We start from the raw sequence: 18799 nt of genomic DNA, 5'->3' as shown, positions 1-18799 counted from the left end.
ATAAAATCCTTTAAAACTTGTACTACAAACACCTTTACAATCATTTCAAATGAAATGCACTCTTAAAATAAAATTCGAACAGTTTATCTATCAAAAACCTCGTAATTTGTGGCCTCCTGCCCTGCCCAGGAGATTTGATTTGAATTCGCTGCCTGGCTGAACGCATTGAGACTTAGTACACTAGAACTGGCAGCAAAACCGTGAACTATCCATCAGGTCGAGCCACTAGCCACGGCCCCACACATTTCCATGTAAATATATACATGTTACTTTTTTTCTTTCCTTTTTTTTAGGTCAGCAATTTGGAGAGGGGCATCTGTGACACACTGGTTGGGTGTCTGCTTCTGGCCGGCACTTACGTCCAACAAATACACACAGGCATAATAAAATAATCGATGCTTTTAAAATTTGCATAAGTTTGGATACCACAGATGCTACACCAGAGCCACAGTCAGAGCCGAACCCATATTCAGAGAAGCCTCGCATTTCCATATATCCCATTTCCCATTTCCATTTCCACATTGCGCACACGCCGCGTGGACTCAAGTCAGAGACAGACCCAAGCCCCTCTGAACAAACAAAAAGATGAACCTGTAGACGACGACGACAGGTCTGAGGGCGTTCGATTTAATTGTGGGAACGCACACACCATGCAGCCGGACTTGGTCCTATATACCACGCGGCCTAGGCGTGCTTAAAAATTCAACTTTTCAGACAAGGAAACTATGTGTCTATATATTTTCATTACCAATGTGTGAGGGACGTGGCCTTAACCCAACCGTGGGAACTTTGTCCTCAAAGTACACGTCTTTATGTGCACCACCAATGACCGCAACCCTCAGCGGATGAGGAGCAAAACTTGTTAACTTTTCAGATTTCACATTTCATTAACGTCGACGGCGCCTTGCTGGCAGGTTAACTTTGTTCTCGTTGCGGTTTCTCTGAAATAAAATCAGATATTATATTATTCTCTATAACTTTTTGAAAGTGGTTCCAGTGTGTGAAATGTTTGACTAAAAGTGCAGCAAATATTTTTTAAGAATATTAAGAAACTGAAATACAATTAGACTTTAATTATTTTTAAATAAACTGCAAGGTAAAACACTTTAAAGTATATTGGGTTTTAGTGTTAAAAGGCCATTTTAAAGATAAGCATCAATTAGATACATCATTGATTTTTTTAATATTTAGATAATATTTCCCCTGAATAACTAAAATTTATTTTGAAACCAAAAGTTACAATTTTAATATATTTAAAAATTTTTTTAATCTTAAATATTTATTCAATTAATAACTGTACCAATATTTCAAAAATCAAAAATAAAAATAAACGAATTTTTTTGCATTAACTAATTATTTTCGATTACAATATTTTTTATTTATTTATTTTATTAAATTTCTACATTGGCGAATATTCAAGAGTATCAAAATAATTTTCTAAAATAAAACCACAACTAAATTGAATGAATTTTCCTTTAAAATTATTGAGAGCTTAACCGATTACTTGGCTCAATGAATCTGATGGAAAACACGATTCTGACTGTTCATTAAACAGAAAAATTATAGCACGGAATCAATTGGTCTTTTGGCATGAATAAAACATGCGAAATCGAATAAATTTGGGGACTGGCTTTTTCCTTTGAGCCACGACATCAGACAAAGCCCGAAAAACTGTCCACTAGCAGAGATTTTTACCATCCACCCCACTTAATCCATTTGCAATAATTGCTAATTAAATTGGCGAAAACCCAATTAATTTCGTCTCTGATTTTCCCCGGTTGGCTTCCATCTCTGACAGGATGACAACGCCAATGCAGCCCAGTAAGTATACGGGCCTGGTGGCCGATCTGATGCCCAATATACGGGCCATGAAGTACTCGGGCCTGTTCATGCACAATTTCACCGGAGGAAGCGGCTTCATGAAAAAGGTGTACTCTTCGGTTCATCTGGTCTTTTTGCTGATGCAATTCATCTTTATTCTGGTTAATATGGCATTGAATGCAGAGGAAGTCAATGAATTGTCGGGCAATACGATTACCGCATTGTTCTTTACTCATTGCATCACCAAATTTATATATTTGGCTGTGAATCAAAAGAATTTCTACAGGTGAATGTGGTCCCTTTTTATTGAGGAGGGATAGGGATTACCCAGAAAGTTACTTTTATTCCTTTGCAGAACTCTGAACATCTGGAATCAGGTTAACTCTCATCCGTTGTTTGCGGAGTCGGATGCCCGCTATCACTCGATTGCTTTGGGAAAAATGCGGAGACTCTTCTTTCTGGTGATGCTTACGACCATTCTCTCAGCGACGGCCTGGACCACCATTACCTTCTTTGGGGATAGTGTCAAGATGGTGGTTGACCATGACACAAACTCGAGCATTGCCGTGGAAATACCACGACTGCCCATCAAGTCGTTCTATCCGTGGAATGCCTTCCATGGCATGTTCTACATGATAAGCTTCGCCTTTCAGGTCTACTACGTCTTATTCTCGATGGTTCACTCGAACCTGTGCGACGTGATGTTCTGCTCCTGGCTGATCTTTGCCTGCGAACAGCTGCAGCATTTGAAGGGCATCATGAAGCCACTGATGGAGCTATCCGCCTCCCTGGACACGTACAGACCCAATTCGGCTGCTCTCTTCAGATCCCTTTCGGCACAGTCCAAGTCCGAGCTCATCCGGAATGAGGGTGAGTGTCCTCTGTCACATACCCACTAATTGCTTTGTTCTACTGGATTTTAATTGCAGAAAAGGATCCCGGTACCGACATGGACATGTCCGGCGTGTACAGCTCCAAAGCCGATTGGGGCGCCCAGTTTCGTGCACCGACCACACTCCAATCCTTTGGAAATGGCAATGGCAACGGCGTCGGTGCTGCAAACGGAGCTAATCCGAATGGCCTGACCAAAAAACAAGAGATGATGGTGCGCAGCGCCATCAAGTACTGGGTGGAGCGACACAAGCACGTTGTGCGGTGAGTAAAAATTGTACATCTAGATTATGGCTGGGCTTCTGTTCTGTTTCGGTTGAATGACAGACAGACAGACAGAAAGATGGAGTGCCTGTGTGCTGTGATTACATTTTGCGAACTTAATAAGTTAAGAGGTTCAGGGCTTGAAATTGGTTTTGCATTCGGTGAGAGAAAATCAAAAGTTTTGAAGGTAACTGCTATCGAAGAGTCGCTTCCCAAGTTCCCCAGTCCCCATGTAGTTATCCATCTTGAGTAAAAACTAGTTTTCTTACTTAAGCTTACAATATTTGACTTGTGCACTCTACATGTAGTTTATTAACTCAAAATTTAAAGACATCTTTGGACATTCAATAACTTATATCAGTTGTCTTATTTGCAAACCAATTTAGTTTTATATTTTTCTTGATTCCAATTCTTTCTTGAAGCTCATCAATTTATTTATCGCTCTATCTTAGCTAGAAAAACACTGAATCAGAGCATTCAATGGTCGTTGGCCCATGGCTCGCTGCAGTTTTTTTGATTTCCTCTATTATTTCCTCAATTGCAATCCTTGTAGTTTGACTCTCTGTTGAATGATTGCATCGTATCCTGCCCCAGAGGCTGCACCTTCCATTGCCCATTGTTTGCCTTGTAAAGTCTAAATTCGTGATTTGTTGACCAACTTATAGAGCCACTCTCTTACCCCTTCTGCCACTCTCTTTTCCAGGCTGGTGGCTGCCATTGGCGACACCTACGGAGCTGCCCTGCTGCTGCACATGTTGACCTCGACCATCAAGCTGACCCTGCTCGCCTATCAGGCAACGAAAATCACCGGAGTCAATGTCTACGCCTTTTCGGTTGTTGGATATTTGGGCTATGCCCTGGCACAGGTGTTTCACTTTTGCATCTTTGGCAATCGCCTGATTGAGGAGGTGAGTGTGTCGGGTTGAGTATTCCACACAGAATTACTAACTTTCGAGGCTGCGTGCAACACAGAGCTCATCTGTCATGGAGGCCGCCTACTCCTGCCACTGGTACGATGGCTCCGAGGAGGCAAAGACCTTCGTTCAGATCGTGTGCCAGCAGTGCCAGAAGGCCATGAGCATATCGGGTGCCAAGTTCTTTACCGTCTCGCTGGATTTGTTTGCCTCGGTACGTTATTCGATTTGGACTTCACTTCCACTCGATTGGAAAATAAATAAAGTAACAAATACATTAAAACCCCTAACCCCTTGTTTGCATTTCAGGTTCTGGGTGCCGTTGTCACCTATTTCATGGTGCTGGTGCAGCTCAAGTGAGCAGCTCATGTTGATGGACTTGATGGATTGATGGATTGTCTGTGCCTGGAAAGCGAATGCCAAGGAGCCACTGTGCTAAGCCCCAAATTAAAACCCTCTGCAACGACTCCCCCTCAAGAAAGCACATATTATAGAGCAATTATAACGCAAATTATATATTTTATACCATATCCAGTCGAAGGACGAAGGACAAGCCTCGTGGGACCTGGAATACTTGCATGTTGCGGCGCAAAATAGAAGCCTTGAATTATTTATCGATTTTTGTACACATGTAGAGCTTTCAATGTAAACTCAAGATGCAAACCAAATAAATGTGTAGTGAAAATGCAAAGGTGTTGGCGGCAAGCCAGTCAGTAAGTGTTAAGAGTTAATGTGGAGGATAATTATGGTTTCTCTGTGTAACCACATATTACAGCCTCTTGCAGATGTTTGAGCTGGGGTTTATTTAGGGTTAGTGTGTAACTTAATCATTTGGCACTGGACCGACCTTCTCCACGTGTTGCATGCCGTGATGCTTAACGATGCACACTCTGACTCATGCCCAGCCGCAGCCATCACACGCTTCACAGCAGTTGCATGCTGCCATGGCCAAAACGAACTTAATTGAATATAAATTATGTATCAAAATCCATAGTTTTCCATCTCTCCATCTCTTCAAATAATTTATTTTTTTGGCAGCCGCAGTCGCAATAATTGGCGAAGTGAGTTGGCGCAATAAAAGAAGCGCTTAACAATCATCCACAATTGCAGCCGAATGCGAACAATTAAACGAAATGTGGCAAAAATGTAATTTCAAATAGCATATATCTATGTATGTACATACCTGTATGTACATTCATATATTTTCATATACTTCTCTTATATTTTTTTGTTGAAATTTTGAAAGCGCACTTTATGGTTTTCCAAATTGCCCAACTTCGGGCAGAGCTGGCTGCTTGAACTGAACTCTAGACACACACAGAGCTAAGAGTTAAGAGTTAAGAAAACGCTATACAACGCGAACTTTTAATGCGGCCACGCTCGCTACATTCGTCCAAAAGTTTTTATTTCTTACAGCTTTCATAAAACAAAAAGAAAGAAAGGTCGAGCTCGGGCACAGAAGCAGTATATACACTTGCCAATTAATCATTCCTTGGTTGCAATATGATAGGTTTATCCTATGTGTATCTTATTTGATATAAATTGATGGTAATACATTAAAGAACTGCACAAATACGAGGCCAAATGTTTGATTTATATATCAAAAATCAACTCTCTTTTATTTGTTACAAACATCTTATCAAAGCCATAATACCCTCCGTTTTTACGAGTTCAAAAACGAAAAGCGAACAACGGAAGACTCCAACTTACGCTGTCAGAGTGTGTGTGAAGTACAGGTAAGGCGTCGTGGTATGGTATATACTAACTAGTCACCCTCCCATTCCTCCTAACCAGCCACTTCTTACTGTTAATTTCTTTATTGGGCCGACTTTCGTCTACCAATGAAAGTTTCTTGACTTTGGCAATGCAGCAACAGCAACACCAGAAGTTCCGCTTAATTTATAAGTCTGCTGTGCTATTAGTTGTTTTGCTTATTTTGTGTAAAGAAACTTCTTCTTGTTCTTGTCTCAGCCTCAATTGCCAATTCTCAGTGCGATTTCTTTTGGGGGTTTTACATTAAACATCTCACGAATAGAGTCATTAAAACAGGAGGTACAAGTCATCAACATACCACACCATACGAGTTTCATACCATTTTTAACATTCGACTGAGTTAATGACACTTTTATAGACCCCATACCACATCACCAGTTTCGTTTACATAATTCTACCGCTTTGAGTTATTTTTATTTCGTTTAAGAAAGTGTCAATGCATAATGGAGAAATTTCAGAGTTCAACTTCTTTGGAATGGTTTTTATTGGGTTTCATTTTTAAATACTAAGCCCAATTTAGGAGTACATTTTCTGATATCTTATGCAAAAACATACTGAATTATATATATTTTAGGAAATGAGGCATTCAAGTAATGTAATGCTTTTAAGAAGGAGAATGATTTTTGTTTCAGAACAATTTAGATTCTTAAATTGTTACTTACTATCCGAGTAGGAACAGCCATTGAAATATTTAATGAATATTTCTTATACGTACAACACCTTCTAAGCTCAGAGCTAGATCTGTTTCACAAGCTCAAAAACAGATGGAAAACAAACGTGTGTTCCTATGCCATTCGAGATAATTTCATTCATTCTACCGTTTCTCCGTCTACCTCCCATAAAACTCGCAAAACACGACTCCAACGTCATCAGTGTTTTTTTTCTGTTGCATTTCAACTTCTTCTGCTGCCATGATAGGTATCGGTTTGCTTTGGTTTTTTGCATTTGACTTCACGTTTGTTTCCACATTTGCACTGTCTCACATTCAAGGCAAAACAAAAAAAAAAGGGCGAGAGCAAGTTCAATGCATGCAAAGTCAAAGTCGAAACCCTCCACCCTCTCTTTCCATGGTTCCCCAACCCTCCTTGAAAGCCACCTTCTCTGGCCAATACAAGTGTTGATAATTGCTGGCAATCAGCTAGTGGAACAATAAAAACTCAACCAAAAAACCAGAGAAAAGCGAAGAAAATAAAGGCAAAACGCAATGCTTGGAGTTATGGAAAATGTATCTACGTTTGTATTTAAATGAAAATGAGGAAACGCCTGGCAAGTTCAACGACTCAGATTCATACACTTGTGGAAAGATACTCGCACAACTTTAAATCGAAATTCAACTTCGATTTCAATTTCGACTGCGTCTACGGATCCCCATGTGCAGTTAATTGCTTAATTGTGAAATGTCGAAAATTTACAAAATAAAGAAACAATTATGACAGAAAATACACGTAATGCAATCCGTTCCGATGCATGTGTCAGTGCTTTAATGATTAACAGATAATAGCTCACATTTTGCACGCACTTTTTGTATGTGAATGTTGGCAGCAAGAGGTGCCATTGGGTGGGAATGGTAGCTCTTTATATTACGAATGATAGCTCCAATCGGAAACCACAGCACAACATTCTTCGAAAAGAAAAGACTAAAGACACAAACGTGGGTGTGAAACTTGGCTAAGTCCTTGGCTTGCCGTCAAGGGTGGGTTTTAGAATGAAATAAGGAGGTACCAGTCATGGCGTGGCATCTGCCTGGTGTGATTCACTGTCTGGTGTCTGGGTGTTGGATCAGTGTCTGGAGCGATGTGGAGTGTCTGAGAGGGGGCATGGTGTGTAGTTGTTTGGAGGATCGGCAGTGGAGCGTGGCAAACAGTCTGCGCCGCTCATTGAACTTCTCTTGCGCAAATGGCCAACAGCAGCACTCCACTCTCCACTCGCCTCCCTCCAGCGAACAACAGTCAGAGCGCGTGCATTTTTCTCTTTGACCGATTTTCATGCCATGATCTGTTTTATGGCTTTCGGTTTTCTTTTGCCATTCGTTGTTGCAATCGTGTGCGAGCCGAGCGTACGTTCGGAAGTATTTAAGTGGTACGAAACATGTTTACAGACATACAGTTTCAGTTCAAGTCTTGAGCGCTTCGGTTGTGTCAAGCATACATCGCGTTGTCCATTGGATACTTAAGGATTACCCACTGACTAACTAACCAAACCCTCTCTAACCAAGGTGAGCCCTACCCATACCACACGCATAGTATTTCTCGTATACATAACTCTAAAGTGCCAAAATCTTTGCCTGGAGCTTGGCATGTGTACAGCGGAGGACAATGCATGGAATATAAATGAGTGCGACGGATAATATAAGCAATAAAGTGTGCAAATCATGCGTGGAATGTCAGACATACAAAAGAAGTGAAAGATTTTTGAGGAGACCATACAACGGAGGCCTATACATTCCACACAAGAAAAATAACTCGCATTGCAATTGTGTAAATAACTCAAGCTGAATGACAAAGAATAATAACAAAAGAGATTTATGTTGTCCAACAATGGTCAAAATCTTAAGAGAATTTTAAAAATGCATTACATTTGCAAGAAATAATTTTGGCATGGTTTGTAAAGAGCAGAGTTAATTTCGTGGGGAGTCTTTTATGAGTCTGATGTGTATGAAATAAGAGTGTGATAAGCCAAAGGATCATAGCTTTTGAACTCATATACATACCTAAGTACAGGAGGATTCCCACGGAACCGTATTTTATTTGTAGCTCTTCTTTGAACAGTAATCATTTTCAAATAATGTTTACATAATGATGTCTATTAGGCAAGAAATTGATTCTCAGAAAACAAAATTAATCTTTGGAATTGATACTTCCGAATCATTTCAACAGATGCTTGACCAACTTTTCGAGCAAACAGAATGTAGGAAATCTTTTTTAAATTCTTCATAGTTATAAGCCCTTTAAATTGTTCTTCATTCTTCGTTCTCTTCAAAGGCAACTTCATGCCAAGTTTAACACTCGTCTTGTTTGCAGACCATCGCAAGCACTTAAATGTTATCCACAAATGTTGCCGAAATTCTTACTAAAAAAATAATGGCATTACAAAACAAATAGGCAAACAGAATTATTGTAATGGCAAATGGCCCAAAAAGAGAGAGGGGGACGGGTACGGAGGAGAGACAAAAGCCGCAAGAGCCTAAAACCGAAAGCACTTCCACTGAAGCCCGAAAAGACCGACAAAAAGAAGGAAAAATGAGTTGTTAAAACCAGTTTTCTGACCATTTTTCTTGACTCTTTGGCCGCTTGATTATCGTCTGTCTGGTTTCGCGCTGTTTTGTTTTGCTGAAGATTTTCGCAATATGTGCAGCAGAGTTGCAGGCCAGCCAGGCAGCCAGCCACATTTGCAACAGACGCAATGGCCATTAGCAGTGGCTGCAACATCAGCTGTAACCACATACATACATACAGTAATTTCGAGTGTAGACGTGCCTCCTCCTGAGAAATCAGCGCCAACCCACCGCCATGCCGGTGATTGCAATTCTAACAGGTTGCAATATGCAACTTCATACTTGCAGCTGCATGTGGCAAATGGGGCATAAAGTATCCGAAATCAAATCGTTTCAGTTTAGCTTTGCCTGAGCTTAGGTTTTTTGTTTATTTCGAGAGCTTTTCCGTTTTCCATTTTTCCAATTGTGTTTACCGTTGACCCCAATCGATTTTGAGTCTCAAGTGTTGCAAATTTATACAACATTTTTTTTAATACATCTACGATGCTTTCGCTAAACCCGTAGATTAGTTATACATAAACTTTCGAAAGGCTTACAAAGAAATAATACTTTGAAATATCGATACAATATTTAAATAAATAAAAAGTTACATGCCATACATAAATTTAGTGCTCAAATGTGGATAGGAAATGTTGCTACCAACTTGCATTCAATGGTGCACAATTTTACGTATCTAGAACTAGTCAAAAATAGAATGGGTAAAAGAAATGGTTTATTTTATATTATTTATTCGAAATGCTGCTTTAATTACTGGCAGCTCAAAATACTTTATTAGTTGCTTGTCATTTACCTCATGGCAGAAAGTAAAATTTCATGCATGACTAAAAAGAAGGCACAAAGAAAAATCAACAAGCCAAAACAGAAAATCACGCCCTAAAGAGCGTATACAAGAGCAGTAATAAGAGTAATAAGAGAGCAGTAATACAATAACACATAGCAAACATCATTATATGTACCTACCATTATTACACGCTCCCCAAAAAAACACTATGACTATATAAGATTTTCATTATAATTATTTATTTCCCCCTTTTTATAACCCTTCATATATTTTGTGACTTATTTCGGGTTTACTTATATGGACGATCGAACAAGCAACTTACGAACTGAAACAATAGAGAAACAAAACAAAGCCATGAATAGTTTTTGAGGTCGATGTCAGCTAATTTTGTTGTGGCCCTTACGCAAAGTAGGGTCTCCAAGTACTCGTACACCTGCTCGGGGCAGGGGCGGGTCTGGAGTAATGCATATTTGGGCATAGCTCCATGCGAAGTAATGAATCGAGGCACTGACGTGTGACCGCAAGACGAGCGAAATATTTTGAAAGCGCGCAATTAAAATGTCAAAAATAATCAGATATTTTATAAAAAAATACGTAATAATTGTTGCAATGGAGCGTCGTGACCGTAGAATGTGGGGAGCATCATAATAATGATCCTTAGATGTGACATTGGTCTGTTGAAAAAGATGAAGGAAACACGTGGAACCTTGAGAGAACTTTATAAAATGTGAAACTGTATTAAAATAATTAAGTTTTTTAGTGTTTTATTCTCTTAAAGTTTGACTTACTCAAGCTCACATCCTCTATGATAATTATTATATAATCATCATCCATCAATAAACCCAAATGTCCCATCCGCAGATGATGATGCTACACCCCACACCCGCTCAGCGCGTCACCATTCGCGAGGAGTTGCGTGAGCCCGAGGATCCAGCAGACATTGAGCGTGACATAAAGCTGATCCGCGAGTGGTTGGAGACGCAGCCCCATCTGCCCAAGGACATGGACGACATGCGTCTGACCACGTTCCTGCGCGGCTGCAAGTTCAGCCTGGAGAAGGTTAAGAAGAAGCTAGACATGTACTACACGATGCGGAATGCGGTACCGGAAGTGTTCTCCAATCGGGATATCAATCGTGAGGAGCTCAGCCTTGTGCTGGACTATGTGTAGGTAGAAGAGTTGCCATGGCCTGGGCATCTGTTTCTAAAACATTAATATCCCCCCAGACACTGTCCCACCCTGCCAGGGATCACACCCAATGGACGTCGCATAACGTTCGTCCGAGGCATCGACTGTGACTTCCAGCCGCACCACATTCTGGACGCCATGAAGGTGGCTCTGATGATCGGAGATGTCCGTCTGGCGGAGGAGACAATCGGTATTGCCGGTGACATCTTCATCCTGGACGCGGCACCAGCCAGTGCCGCTCACTTTGCCAAATTCTCGCCATCGGTGGTGAAGAAATTTCTGATTGCCGTACAGGAGGGATATCCGGTGAAGGTGAAGGAGGTGCATGTGATCAACATCTCTCCACTGGTCGATACCATCTTCAACTTTGTGAAGCCCTTCGTGAAGGAGAAGATCCGCAGCCGTATCACCTTCCACAACGATATCGAAAGTCTTTACAAGGCGGTGCCGAAAGATCTCTTGCCCAATGAGTACGGCGGCAAGGCTGGCAGCGTCGTGGAGCTTAATAAGTGGTGGAAGCAGAAGCTGGCCGACAACACCAAGTGGTTCCAGGAACAGGAGGACAAGAAGGCCAATGAATCTCTGCGCCCCGGCGCACCAAAGACCAGCGATGATCTGTTCGGCATGGAAGGAACCTTCCGTCAGCTCAACATCGATTGATCCCGCATCCGCTCTATACCCACTTCCATGCCCCATGCCCCATGCCCCATGCACCAAGCCTCAAGCGTATCTACTTGTGTATATTTTAGCCACTCATTTGTCCCAAGTCCCAAGCTCATGTGCATAACTCTTGCTTAAACGCTTCATTCTGTCGCCTGTTCCATTATCATCTATTTACTACATACTCGTACGTACGTACATATATCCTCGTACATGTCTTCTCATTCGTACATCGCAGTAATTACAATAATAAAGAAGCAGCAGCATATTAAGGAATGAATAAATAAAATCCACATGTCGTTTACACTGTGCAACGAGGAGATGTCCCAAATGTGTGGGTGAACAATGAAATGAATTGGAATGAAAAATACGACTCGACATTTCTCAACGAATGCCCCATTAAAGTACAAGTGATGACCACGAATATAGTAAAGAGTGCACTGGCTATCCGATTGTTGATTGCATCTGCCACAAGGCCACACACAGATGCAGACACAGGGATGCATACAAGAGCATACTCACTCGTCGCGTCGCATGTCTCCACTATGAGCAACATGCACATTGATAGCGAAAACGGAAACTTGTCACTGGTCCAACCAATGCACTCGGAAGGCGAAATACGAAGGCGAAGAAGGACATTCCTCCTGCTTGACTTGTTCCGGCTGACATATTGGTTCCTTTTCCCATTCTTCTGTGAGCGATTCGGCATAGGAAATCAAGTGTGGCCGAAATATCGCAGTCACGATTCGACTCCGGACATGGTCTGCCTTGCTCTCCACTTCCTTTCAATGTACAAATTTCTGTACTTCCTTTCTTTTGCCAGTCTGAGGAATTGTTAGGAATTTATTTGCCTGGATCGACGGTCAAGTGGCGTTATGATTCACAAAGAAATGTTGCCAAATATCCAACAGGCAAACAGCTTTTTGAGCATATGTCTGCTGGCCATCGAACAGAGCTAAAGTCTTGAGCTAAATTGAATGAAATGAAGCATGAAAAATTCCAGCACCTAGCCACAAACTAGCCATGGCACATGTGTGGTGCAACAGCAAACACTTTTTGAAATAAAGAAAAATAGAATTTAAATAAATAATTGAGAAAATCGTATTTCTTATGGCTCATCATTCATTAAGTTATTTCCACCACAAAGTTGCCAAACTTTTGGTAAATGCTTCAATCAAAAGTTTTCATAAATCAATTTGCATATTATTTATTCAAATTATACTTAATTTAAGAGGTATTCTGGGTGTGTGCTGCTGGCTTTCCTCATTGCAACATGTAATTTAAAGTTTTCTTGGTATAGAAATTCAAATGTTCAACATACATATATAAAGATATTCCATCAAATGTGCTTCTAGTAATCCAAAAAGACATCATGAAGGAAAGCAACATTCCACTTAAGATTAAAAATGATTCGAAACGTGAAGACTTATTCGTCTTTGTGCGCTATACCATGTGCATAGCAGCAATGTCTCCATTTGGCTATTCGTTCAAGGGTTCGGGTTTACTGGTGTTAATGGTGCGAGTTTTGGACTGGTTGTACGAGATCTTCAACTACTTTGTGTCGTTGCATATTCTTGGTCTGTACATCTGCACCATTTACATCAACTATGGTCAGGGGGACTTGGACTTCTTTGTCAATTGCATGATACAAACAATCATCTATCTGTGGACCATCACCATGAAGCTGTACTTTAGACGGTTCCGGCCAAAGTTGCTCTATGAAATCATTACAATAATCAATGAGAAGTATGAACCACGCTCTGCTTTGGGTTTCAGTTTTGTGACCATGTCGGGGGCTCATCGAGTGTCCAAGCTGTGGATCAAAACGTATGTTTACTGCTGCTATATTGGAACCATTTTCTGGCTTGTGCTGCCCATCGCCTATAGGGACAACAGTCTGCCTCTGGCCTGTTGGTATCCATTCGATTATACTGTGAGTATAGCTCTGTCTCCAACTGAATACACATGAATGCTTGCATTTTTTCTCTCTAGCAACCCATTGTGTATGAAGTGGTTTTCTTTCTGCAAGCCATGGGCCAGATCCAAGTGGCAGCTTCTTTTGCATCATCTAGTGGTCTTCATATGGTGTTATGTGTTCTTTTATCGGGACAATATGACGTGCTATTCTGCAGTCTGAAGAATGTCCTAGCCACCAGCTATATTCAAATGGGAACGAATATGGCCGAACTGAGGTTTGCTTTCAAAACCTTTAATGAAAGCCTTACCCTAAAATTCTTTCCCATCTGCAGACAACTTCATTCTGAACAGTCTATTTCCAATGTAGAACACAATCAATATGCCTACTCTCATGAGGAAGAAACCCCTTTAGAGCAGCTACTCCAGCATCCACCGCAAGATGTATCCTCTACAGGTTTCCTCAAAGCGTTCAAGCGATCCTTCAGGCACTGCATTGACCACCATCGCTATATAGTGAATGTTCTCAGAAAAATAGAACGTTTCTACAGTCCCATTTGGTTTTTAAAGATTGGAGAGGTCACCTTTCTCATGTGCCTGGTGGCTTTTGTCTCAACCAAAAGCACTACGGCCAACTCCTTTATGCGGATGGTATCCTTGGGTCAATACTTGCTGCTGGTGCTCTACGAGCTCTTCATCATCTGTTACTTCGCGGATGTGGTCTACCAGAACAGTCAAAGGTGTGGCGAGGCTTTATGGCGGAGTCCCTGGCAAAGACATCTCCGAGAAGTACGCAGCGATTATCTGTTCTTCATGCTGAATGCCCGCAAACACTTTCAGTTGACGGCGGGAAAGATTACCAACCTGAATGTGGATCGTTTCCGAGGGGTACTTTAAAATTGGATCCCCTTTTCAGACTCCGTTCTAATTGGTTTCATTACAGACCATCACCACAGCCTTCTCATTCCTCACACTTCTACAAAAGATGGATGCACGGGGCTAAATAAAGTACGGATTTCTGATTTTATTTATACATTTTTTTATTAATTATAAAAAATATTAGTATTGTAATAAACAGAGGCAAACTCATTCTTTTGATTCATATTTCCTCAATAATTCCATCAACTTTGGCAATAGCGCACACATTACACTCTGATACAGTGCGTTTCAAAGCTATAAGACAGTCGAAATTGTGCAATGGTAACCAAAATCTGATTGTTACAACTTATGAATTTGTTGATAGTGCATACCATTGGAAACTATTCAGGCATTGCCGTTTCTTGGTTCTTGGTTCTAGAATCATGTTAATACATATGTAAATTCAACTATCAAAAGACATACATGAAATTAAAGAAATTAAGTTTCAAATAACCGAGCAAATTTTGTATTATTCTTTGTTTCCATTATAAATCACTCTGATATCAAGGTTTCTTAACAATTTAGCAACCGATTTGGTTTTGAATTTACAACAAATTTAGTCTACATTTAACTATATACGATCGAAAATAATCCATTTTAATGTGCGTTAATGATCTAATGATCAAGTAGAAACCGAATTAATCATCTGCTTTCTAATTTTGTATAATTACTGATATTAATTTTCATGGAATATGCTGCGGAACCACAAACTTCCTGTCCTATAGTTTCGCAACGCACTTGATTTACATTTGTATGTATAAGTATGTATGAATAATAGTAAATAGAGTACAACTAATGATGAACTAACACATAAAAGCCATGAGTGCCGATCCGCTAATCTCAATATTTCATTTCTAATTTTCTTGCTTGCAATCATTTCCGAAAAACGAATTTATTTAGAGAGGAAAACTATAAAATACAAAAAGAAAAAATTCTTGTGCTTGACAGATAAATAAATAATATTCACTTCAGTTTTGTTTCCGATCGCGTTCTTAACACTAAAAGCGAAATAAATCATATACATTTATAAGGTACTTGGGTTAACTCTTCAACTCCCGATACGTCTCCTCCCGCTACTCGTATATTCAATCCCCCTCAATCGTGTTAGCTACGTTTTGAGCAAGAAATATATATGTTTAACAATTTGTATATTGTTTTCTCTGTGTTTTGTTTTGTTTCTACATATGGTTTTTCCCTCACAATTAGTTATTGTGCTTGGCATTTTGTACAGTATCAAAATATCGGTTTGATTGGTTTTTCTGCGGCCGAAATACTACAGATTTTAGCTAATTTTCTTTTTACATTACAATTAGGCAAATGCTTTAACACTTGCTTACAATTAGTTAATAATTAGCTTATTGTTTTCTCTTCTACTTCTATGCTCTTCAATTTTTATGTTGCTGATTTTCTATATAAAAATGTACAAGTTCAATCGAGAGAATTTCAGTATTGATCTCTGCCTTCATTTAATGTATATATAAATGATATATACTTTATAAAGATTGCCTTAATCCGTTGTATTATCTGTAATTATTATCAAAAAAATATAAATGTATGCATACTATTACATTATAATTTATGTTCTTCTTATAAGCATTTTCCCTTTGCAATTTCCCTTTTTCTATGTTTTTTTTTTTGTTTGCTTTTGTTTTTTGTTATTTGACTTTTTGATTTTAAATATATTACACAAAGCATAACAAGGCGAGCAGCCATAAAAACAACAATAACAACAAGGCAGAGAGAGCAACAATTGGCCATTGCTGCGGACTTTGATAAATGCAATATGTTTGCTGTTTCTGTAGCCCTTGTTGCTCCCCTTTGTGCTGTACATCATCACAGATTGGGCTCTTTGTGCGACAGATTGAGTATATGAAATTATAAATGATGCTGCTTCCTTTGGCCGTGTTCACCGCCATCTGCGTGTGCTGCTCCTGTTGCTGCTGTTGCTTGTGCTGTCGTGGCTTGCTGTTGACTAGTTTTGTTTGCTTGCGCCGCTAGCTCGCAAGCGACATGTGCACCGTACTCGTGCTATTGTCGTGGTTGTAGTGCTCCGTATTGATAATGACTTGAACCACATAGCCCTGGTGTATGCTGCACTCGTCGATGGGCACCTTGTCGCCCAATAGTTTCCCGCTGTAGAACCAACGCTGACAACAGGCATCCACACCCTCCGTGGCCTGCAAATTGGAAATAAATGCGTTTAGTAATCAATGAAATCAACTGAATAGAGGTCTCAACCCACCTGCAGCTTCTTCTTGCACTGTCCCACCGTATCCTTGGAGTATACCGGCAGTTTAACATCAGTCATGCTTGATGATATGCGCAGCTTGAGAAAGATCTCGGTGCCGCCATCCACTGGCTCTGAGTATTCAGCGGGCGAGTCGCGTCCGTTCTCCTCCTTCACGATATTGATGGGATATGACAGACAGTAGATGGGAACCTTGTACTGCGTGCCCAGCTCATCGTAGCACTCTGTGAGGTAGCTGCAAGACGAATGTTGGCCAAATTAGTAACCAGGCGGCCAATCCACTATCACTATCTTATCACAAATCCACCATCCAGTCCCCTCCCGTAAATACATTACCCAACGATTTGGCCCCGAATGCTAATGATTCAATGCCAGCCGGGGTCGGGCGTAGACTCTGATAAGAGTCTGATAAACGAGGAAATGACGTATGTTGCAGGGGGGTGGGAACGGTGGGTCAGCAAGGACATGGTCTGGCGCACATGCAAGCCGTCAGACAGGGGAGTAGAAAGGTCAGCGCTGCATTTAAATAAATATGATTTACAGTCCGATGAAAGCGAATGCCGGACTAGTGGGGCAGTCAAAAATCGATGTCTAATAAAAACGTTAGCGCGCAACTAAAGCCCAACACATAGCGAAGCCTTTAATACCCTGCTTGTGGAGTAGGTTCACATAATTGATCTATAATTTCGGCAAATGGTGATTCATAAATGAATTAATACAAATGGTAATGGTAACTGATTTGCGAAAGCCATACAATTCAAGATACATAATGGTTTTATTTCGGGGTAGTTTCTTAGCGGACTGTTTGATATGAAAATGTTGTATCTTTTCAATCATTCAATATATGAATTGATAGACGATTCATAAACTTTTACTAAACCATTAGCAATGCGAGAACACGAAGAACAGCTTTCAAAAATTCCAACGTTCCCTTATGTGTGGTTATTTTTCTAACCCCACCAGCAAGGCTCATCACATATGTATAGCACCCCAGGCATCGTCCATTAAGGGAGACACCCAGTGAAACGCACGCTGTCATGCATTAATGGAGTTATGGCCATACAAAAATCACTATAAGCTATTGATTTTCTCGCTCCGAACACACGGACAGACGAGGGCAATTAGCATTTTGTGGGCTCTAATGGACAAGGACTCAACTCACCCATTTGGCACTGACACATTGGCCCCATCCAGTATGGCCTGGGCCATTTGAAAGTCCAGCCCCTCGGCGGCAGTGGTGGCAGCGCGTAGGGCATCCCAGATCTCCTTGCGACCGTCAAAAGCCGGGGCCGTATCCCAGAACTCGTCCCGCTTAGAGCGCAGCTGTCCCTCGGTCAATGGCACATCGGAACGCCAGCGTATTGTCTCATGGCAGAGTGGGCGATTTTTGCGCGACGCGCCCAAGGCAATGCCTGCGAAAACGTCACAAATCACAAACAGATTGCCGATTAAGGGGTATTGATGCGACGGATGTGAAGGCCACTCACCTGCACTGGGTGGACGCGATATGCTCGCCGACGAGACGCTCATCGTCTCGTTGTCGGGATTCATGCGACATACACAGGCGCCCATTTTTTTGTCGGACGCAAGCACAACAGCGTCTCGGCTTCCTATCAAACAGCAAAGAAAGGATCCTATTGACAATGTATGCACTTATAAATATATACATATATTACTATACAAATTTAAGAAAATTCTTACCTCTGCCCCGCACAAACGCCTTGTTTGCTTTCGGATTTGTGTGTGTTGTTGTGCCTGTTTTTGATTTGTGCCTGAATCTATATGTTTGCTTTATTTTTATCAGGTAGGGTGTCTTTATTATTGGCTTTTTTGTTTGACTGCCTCGTTTTTTATTATTTTATTATTAAATTTCCTTCAACCGTGTTGTGTTCAGTGTGACCGCGGATTAAACAATAAAATATATTTATCTGACCCCCAGAAATATACCATAAGATTGCCAGAAAAAAACGAATTATGTTATTATATACCGGCTAAACTGTAAATATGAAGTCAATTCGAATTTGACATAAAAATATAAAGAAAATAATATTATGTACCTTTAACCAGTATTCTGCTGTACATTCTGGCCCTAACAGGAAGTCTCACAAAAGGATGAATTTCAATCGATGTTTGTGCTCAATCGATGTTTGTGG

At 40.6% G+C, this 18799-nt stretch overlaps 4 protein-coding genes across 6 annotated transcripts; 3 read left to right on the top strand and 1 right to left on the bottom strand.

Moving 5' to 3' along the window:
* Positions 1–881: 881 nt before the first annotated feature.
* On the top strand, positions 882–4575 carry LOC117586323 (odorant receptor coreceptor). 2 transcript variants are annotated; one of them, XM_034276314.1, is made up of 7 exons: positions 882–1096; positions 1799–2107; positions 2177–2691; positions 2751–2976; positions 3680–3884; positions 3949–4104; positions 4200–4250. In XM_034276314.1, the coding sequence occupies exons 2-7, from the start codon at positions 1800–1802 to the stop codon at positions 4248–4250; spliced, it is 1461 nt and encodes a 486-aa protein (XP_034132205.1). In that variant the 5' UTR covers positions 882–1096; position 1799. The 2 variants fall into 2 exon arrangements, with proteins under 2 accessions (XP_034132205.1, XP_034132203.1); XM_034276312.1 differs by lacking the exon at positions 882–1096 and having other exon boundaries at positions 1800–2107; positions 4200–4575.
* A 3205-nt stretch (positions 4576–7780) lies between these two features.
* LOC117585970 (alpha-tocopherol transfer protein-like) lies at positions 7781–11855 on the top strand. Its single transcript, XM_034275779.1, has 3 exons — positions 7781–7878; positions 10580–10884; positions 10945–11855. The coding sequence occupies exons 2-3, from the start codon at positions 10580–10582 to the stop codon at positions 11564–11566; spliced, it is 927 nt and encodes a 308-aa protein (XP_034131670.1). The 5' UTR covers positions 7781–7878; the 3' UTR covers positions 11567–11855.
* Positions 11856–12938: 1083 nt separating this feature from the next.
* LOC117586417 (odorant receptor 83a) lies at positions 12939–14483 on the top strand. Its single transcript, XM_034276454.1, has 4 exons — positions 12939–13499; positions 13559–13758; positions 13816–14368; positions 14424–14483. Exons 1-4 carry the CDS (start codon positions 12939–12941, stop codon positions 14481–14483), a joined length of 1374 nt encoding a protein of 457 aa, XP_034132345.1.
* Positions 14484–15700: 1217 nt separating this feature from the next.
* LOC117585954 (ubiquitin domain-containing protein 1) lies at positions 15701–18492 on the bottom strand. Of its 2 annotated transcripts, none has more exons than XM_034275752.1 (5): positions 18348–18492; positions 18134–18280; positions 17809–18058; positions 16641–16881; positions 15701–16575 (listed from the first exon to the last, which is right to left on the bottom strand). In XM_034275752.1, exons 2-5 carry the CDS (start codon positions 18216–18218, stop codon positions 16393–16395), a joined length of 759 nt encoding a protein of 252 aa, XP_034131643.1. In that variant the 5' UTR covers positions 18219–18280; positions 18348–18492; the 3' UTR covers positions 15701–16392. The 2 variants fall into 2 exon arrangements, with proteins under 2 accessions (XP_034131643.1, XP_034131644.1); XM_034275753.1 differs by having other exon boundaries at positions 18134–18256; positions 18348–18447.
* Between the last annotated feature and the right edge of the window lie 307 nt (positions 18493–18799).

The sequence above is a fragment of the Drosophila guanche genome, unplaced genomic scaffold, assembly GCF_900245975.1.
Source record: "Drosophila guanche unplaced genomic scaffold, DGUA_6, whole genome shotgun sequence".
NCBI lineage: Eukaryota > Metazoa > Arthropoda > Insecta > Diptera > Drosophilidae > Drosophila > Drosophila guanche.
Note: the sequence above shows the minus strand (reverse complement) of the source record. Positions and strands in the feature narration are given on the sequence as shown.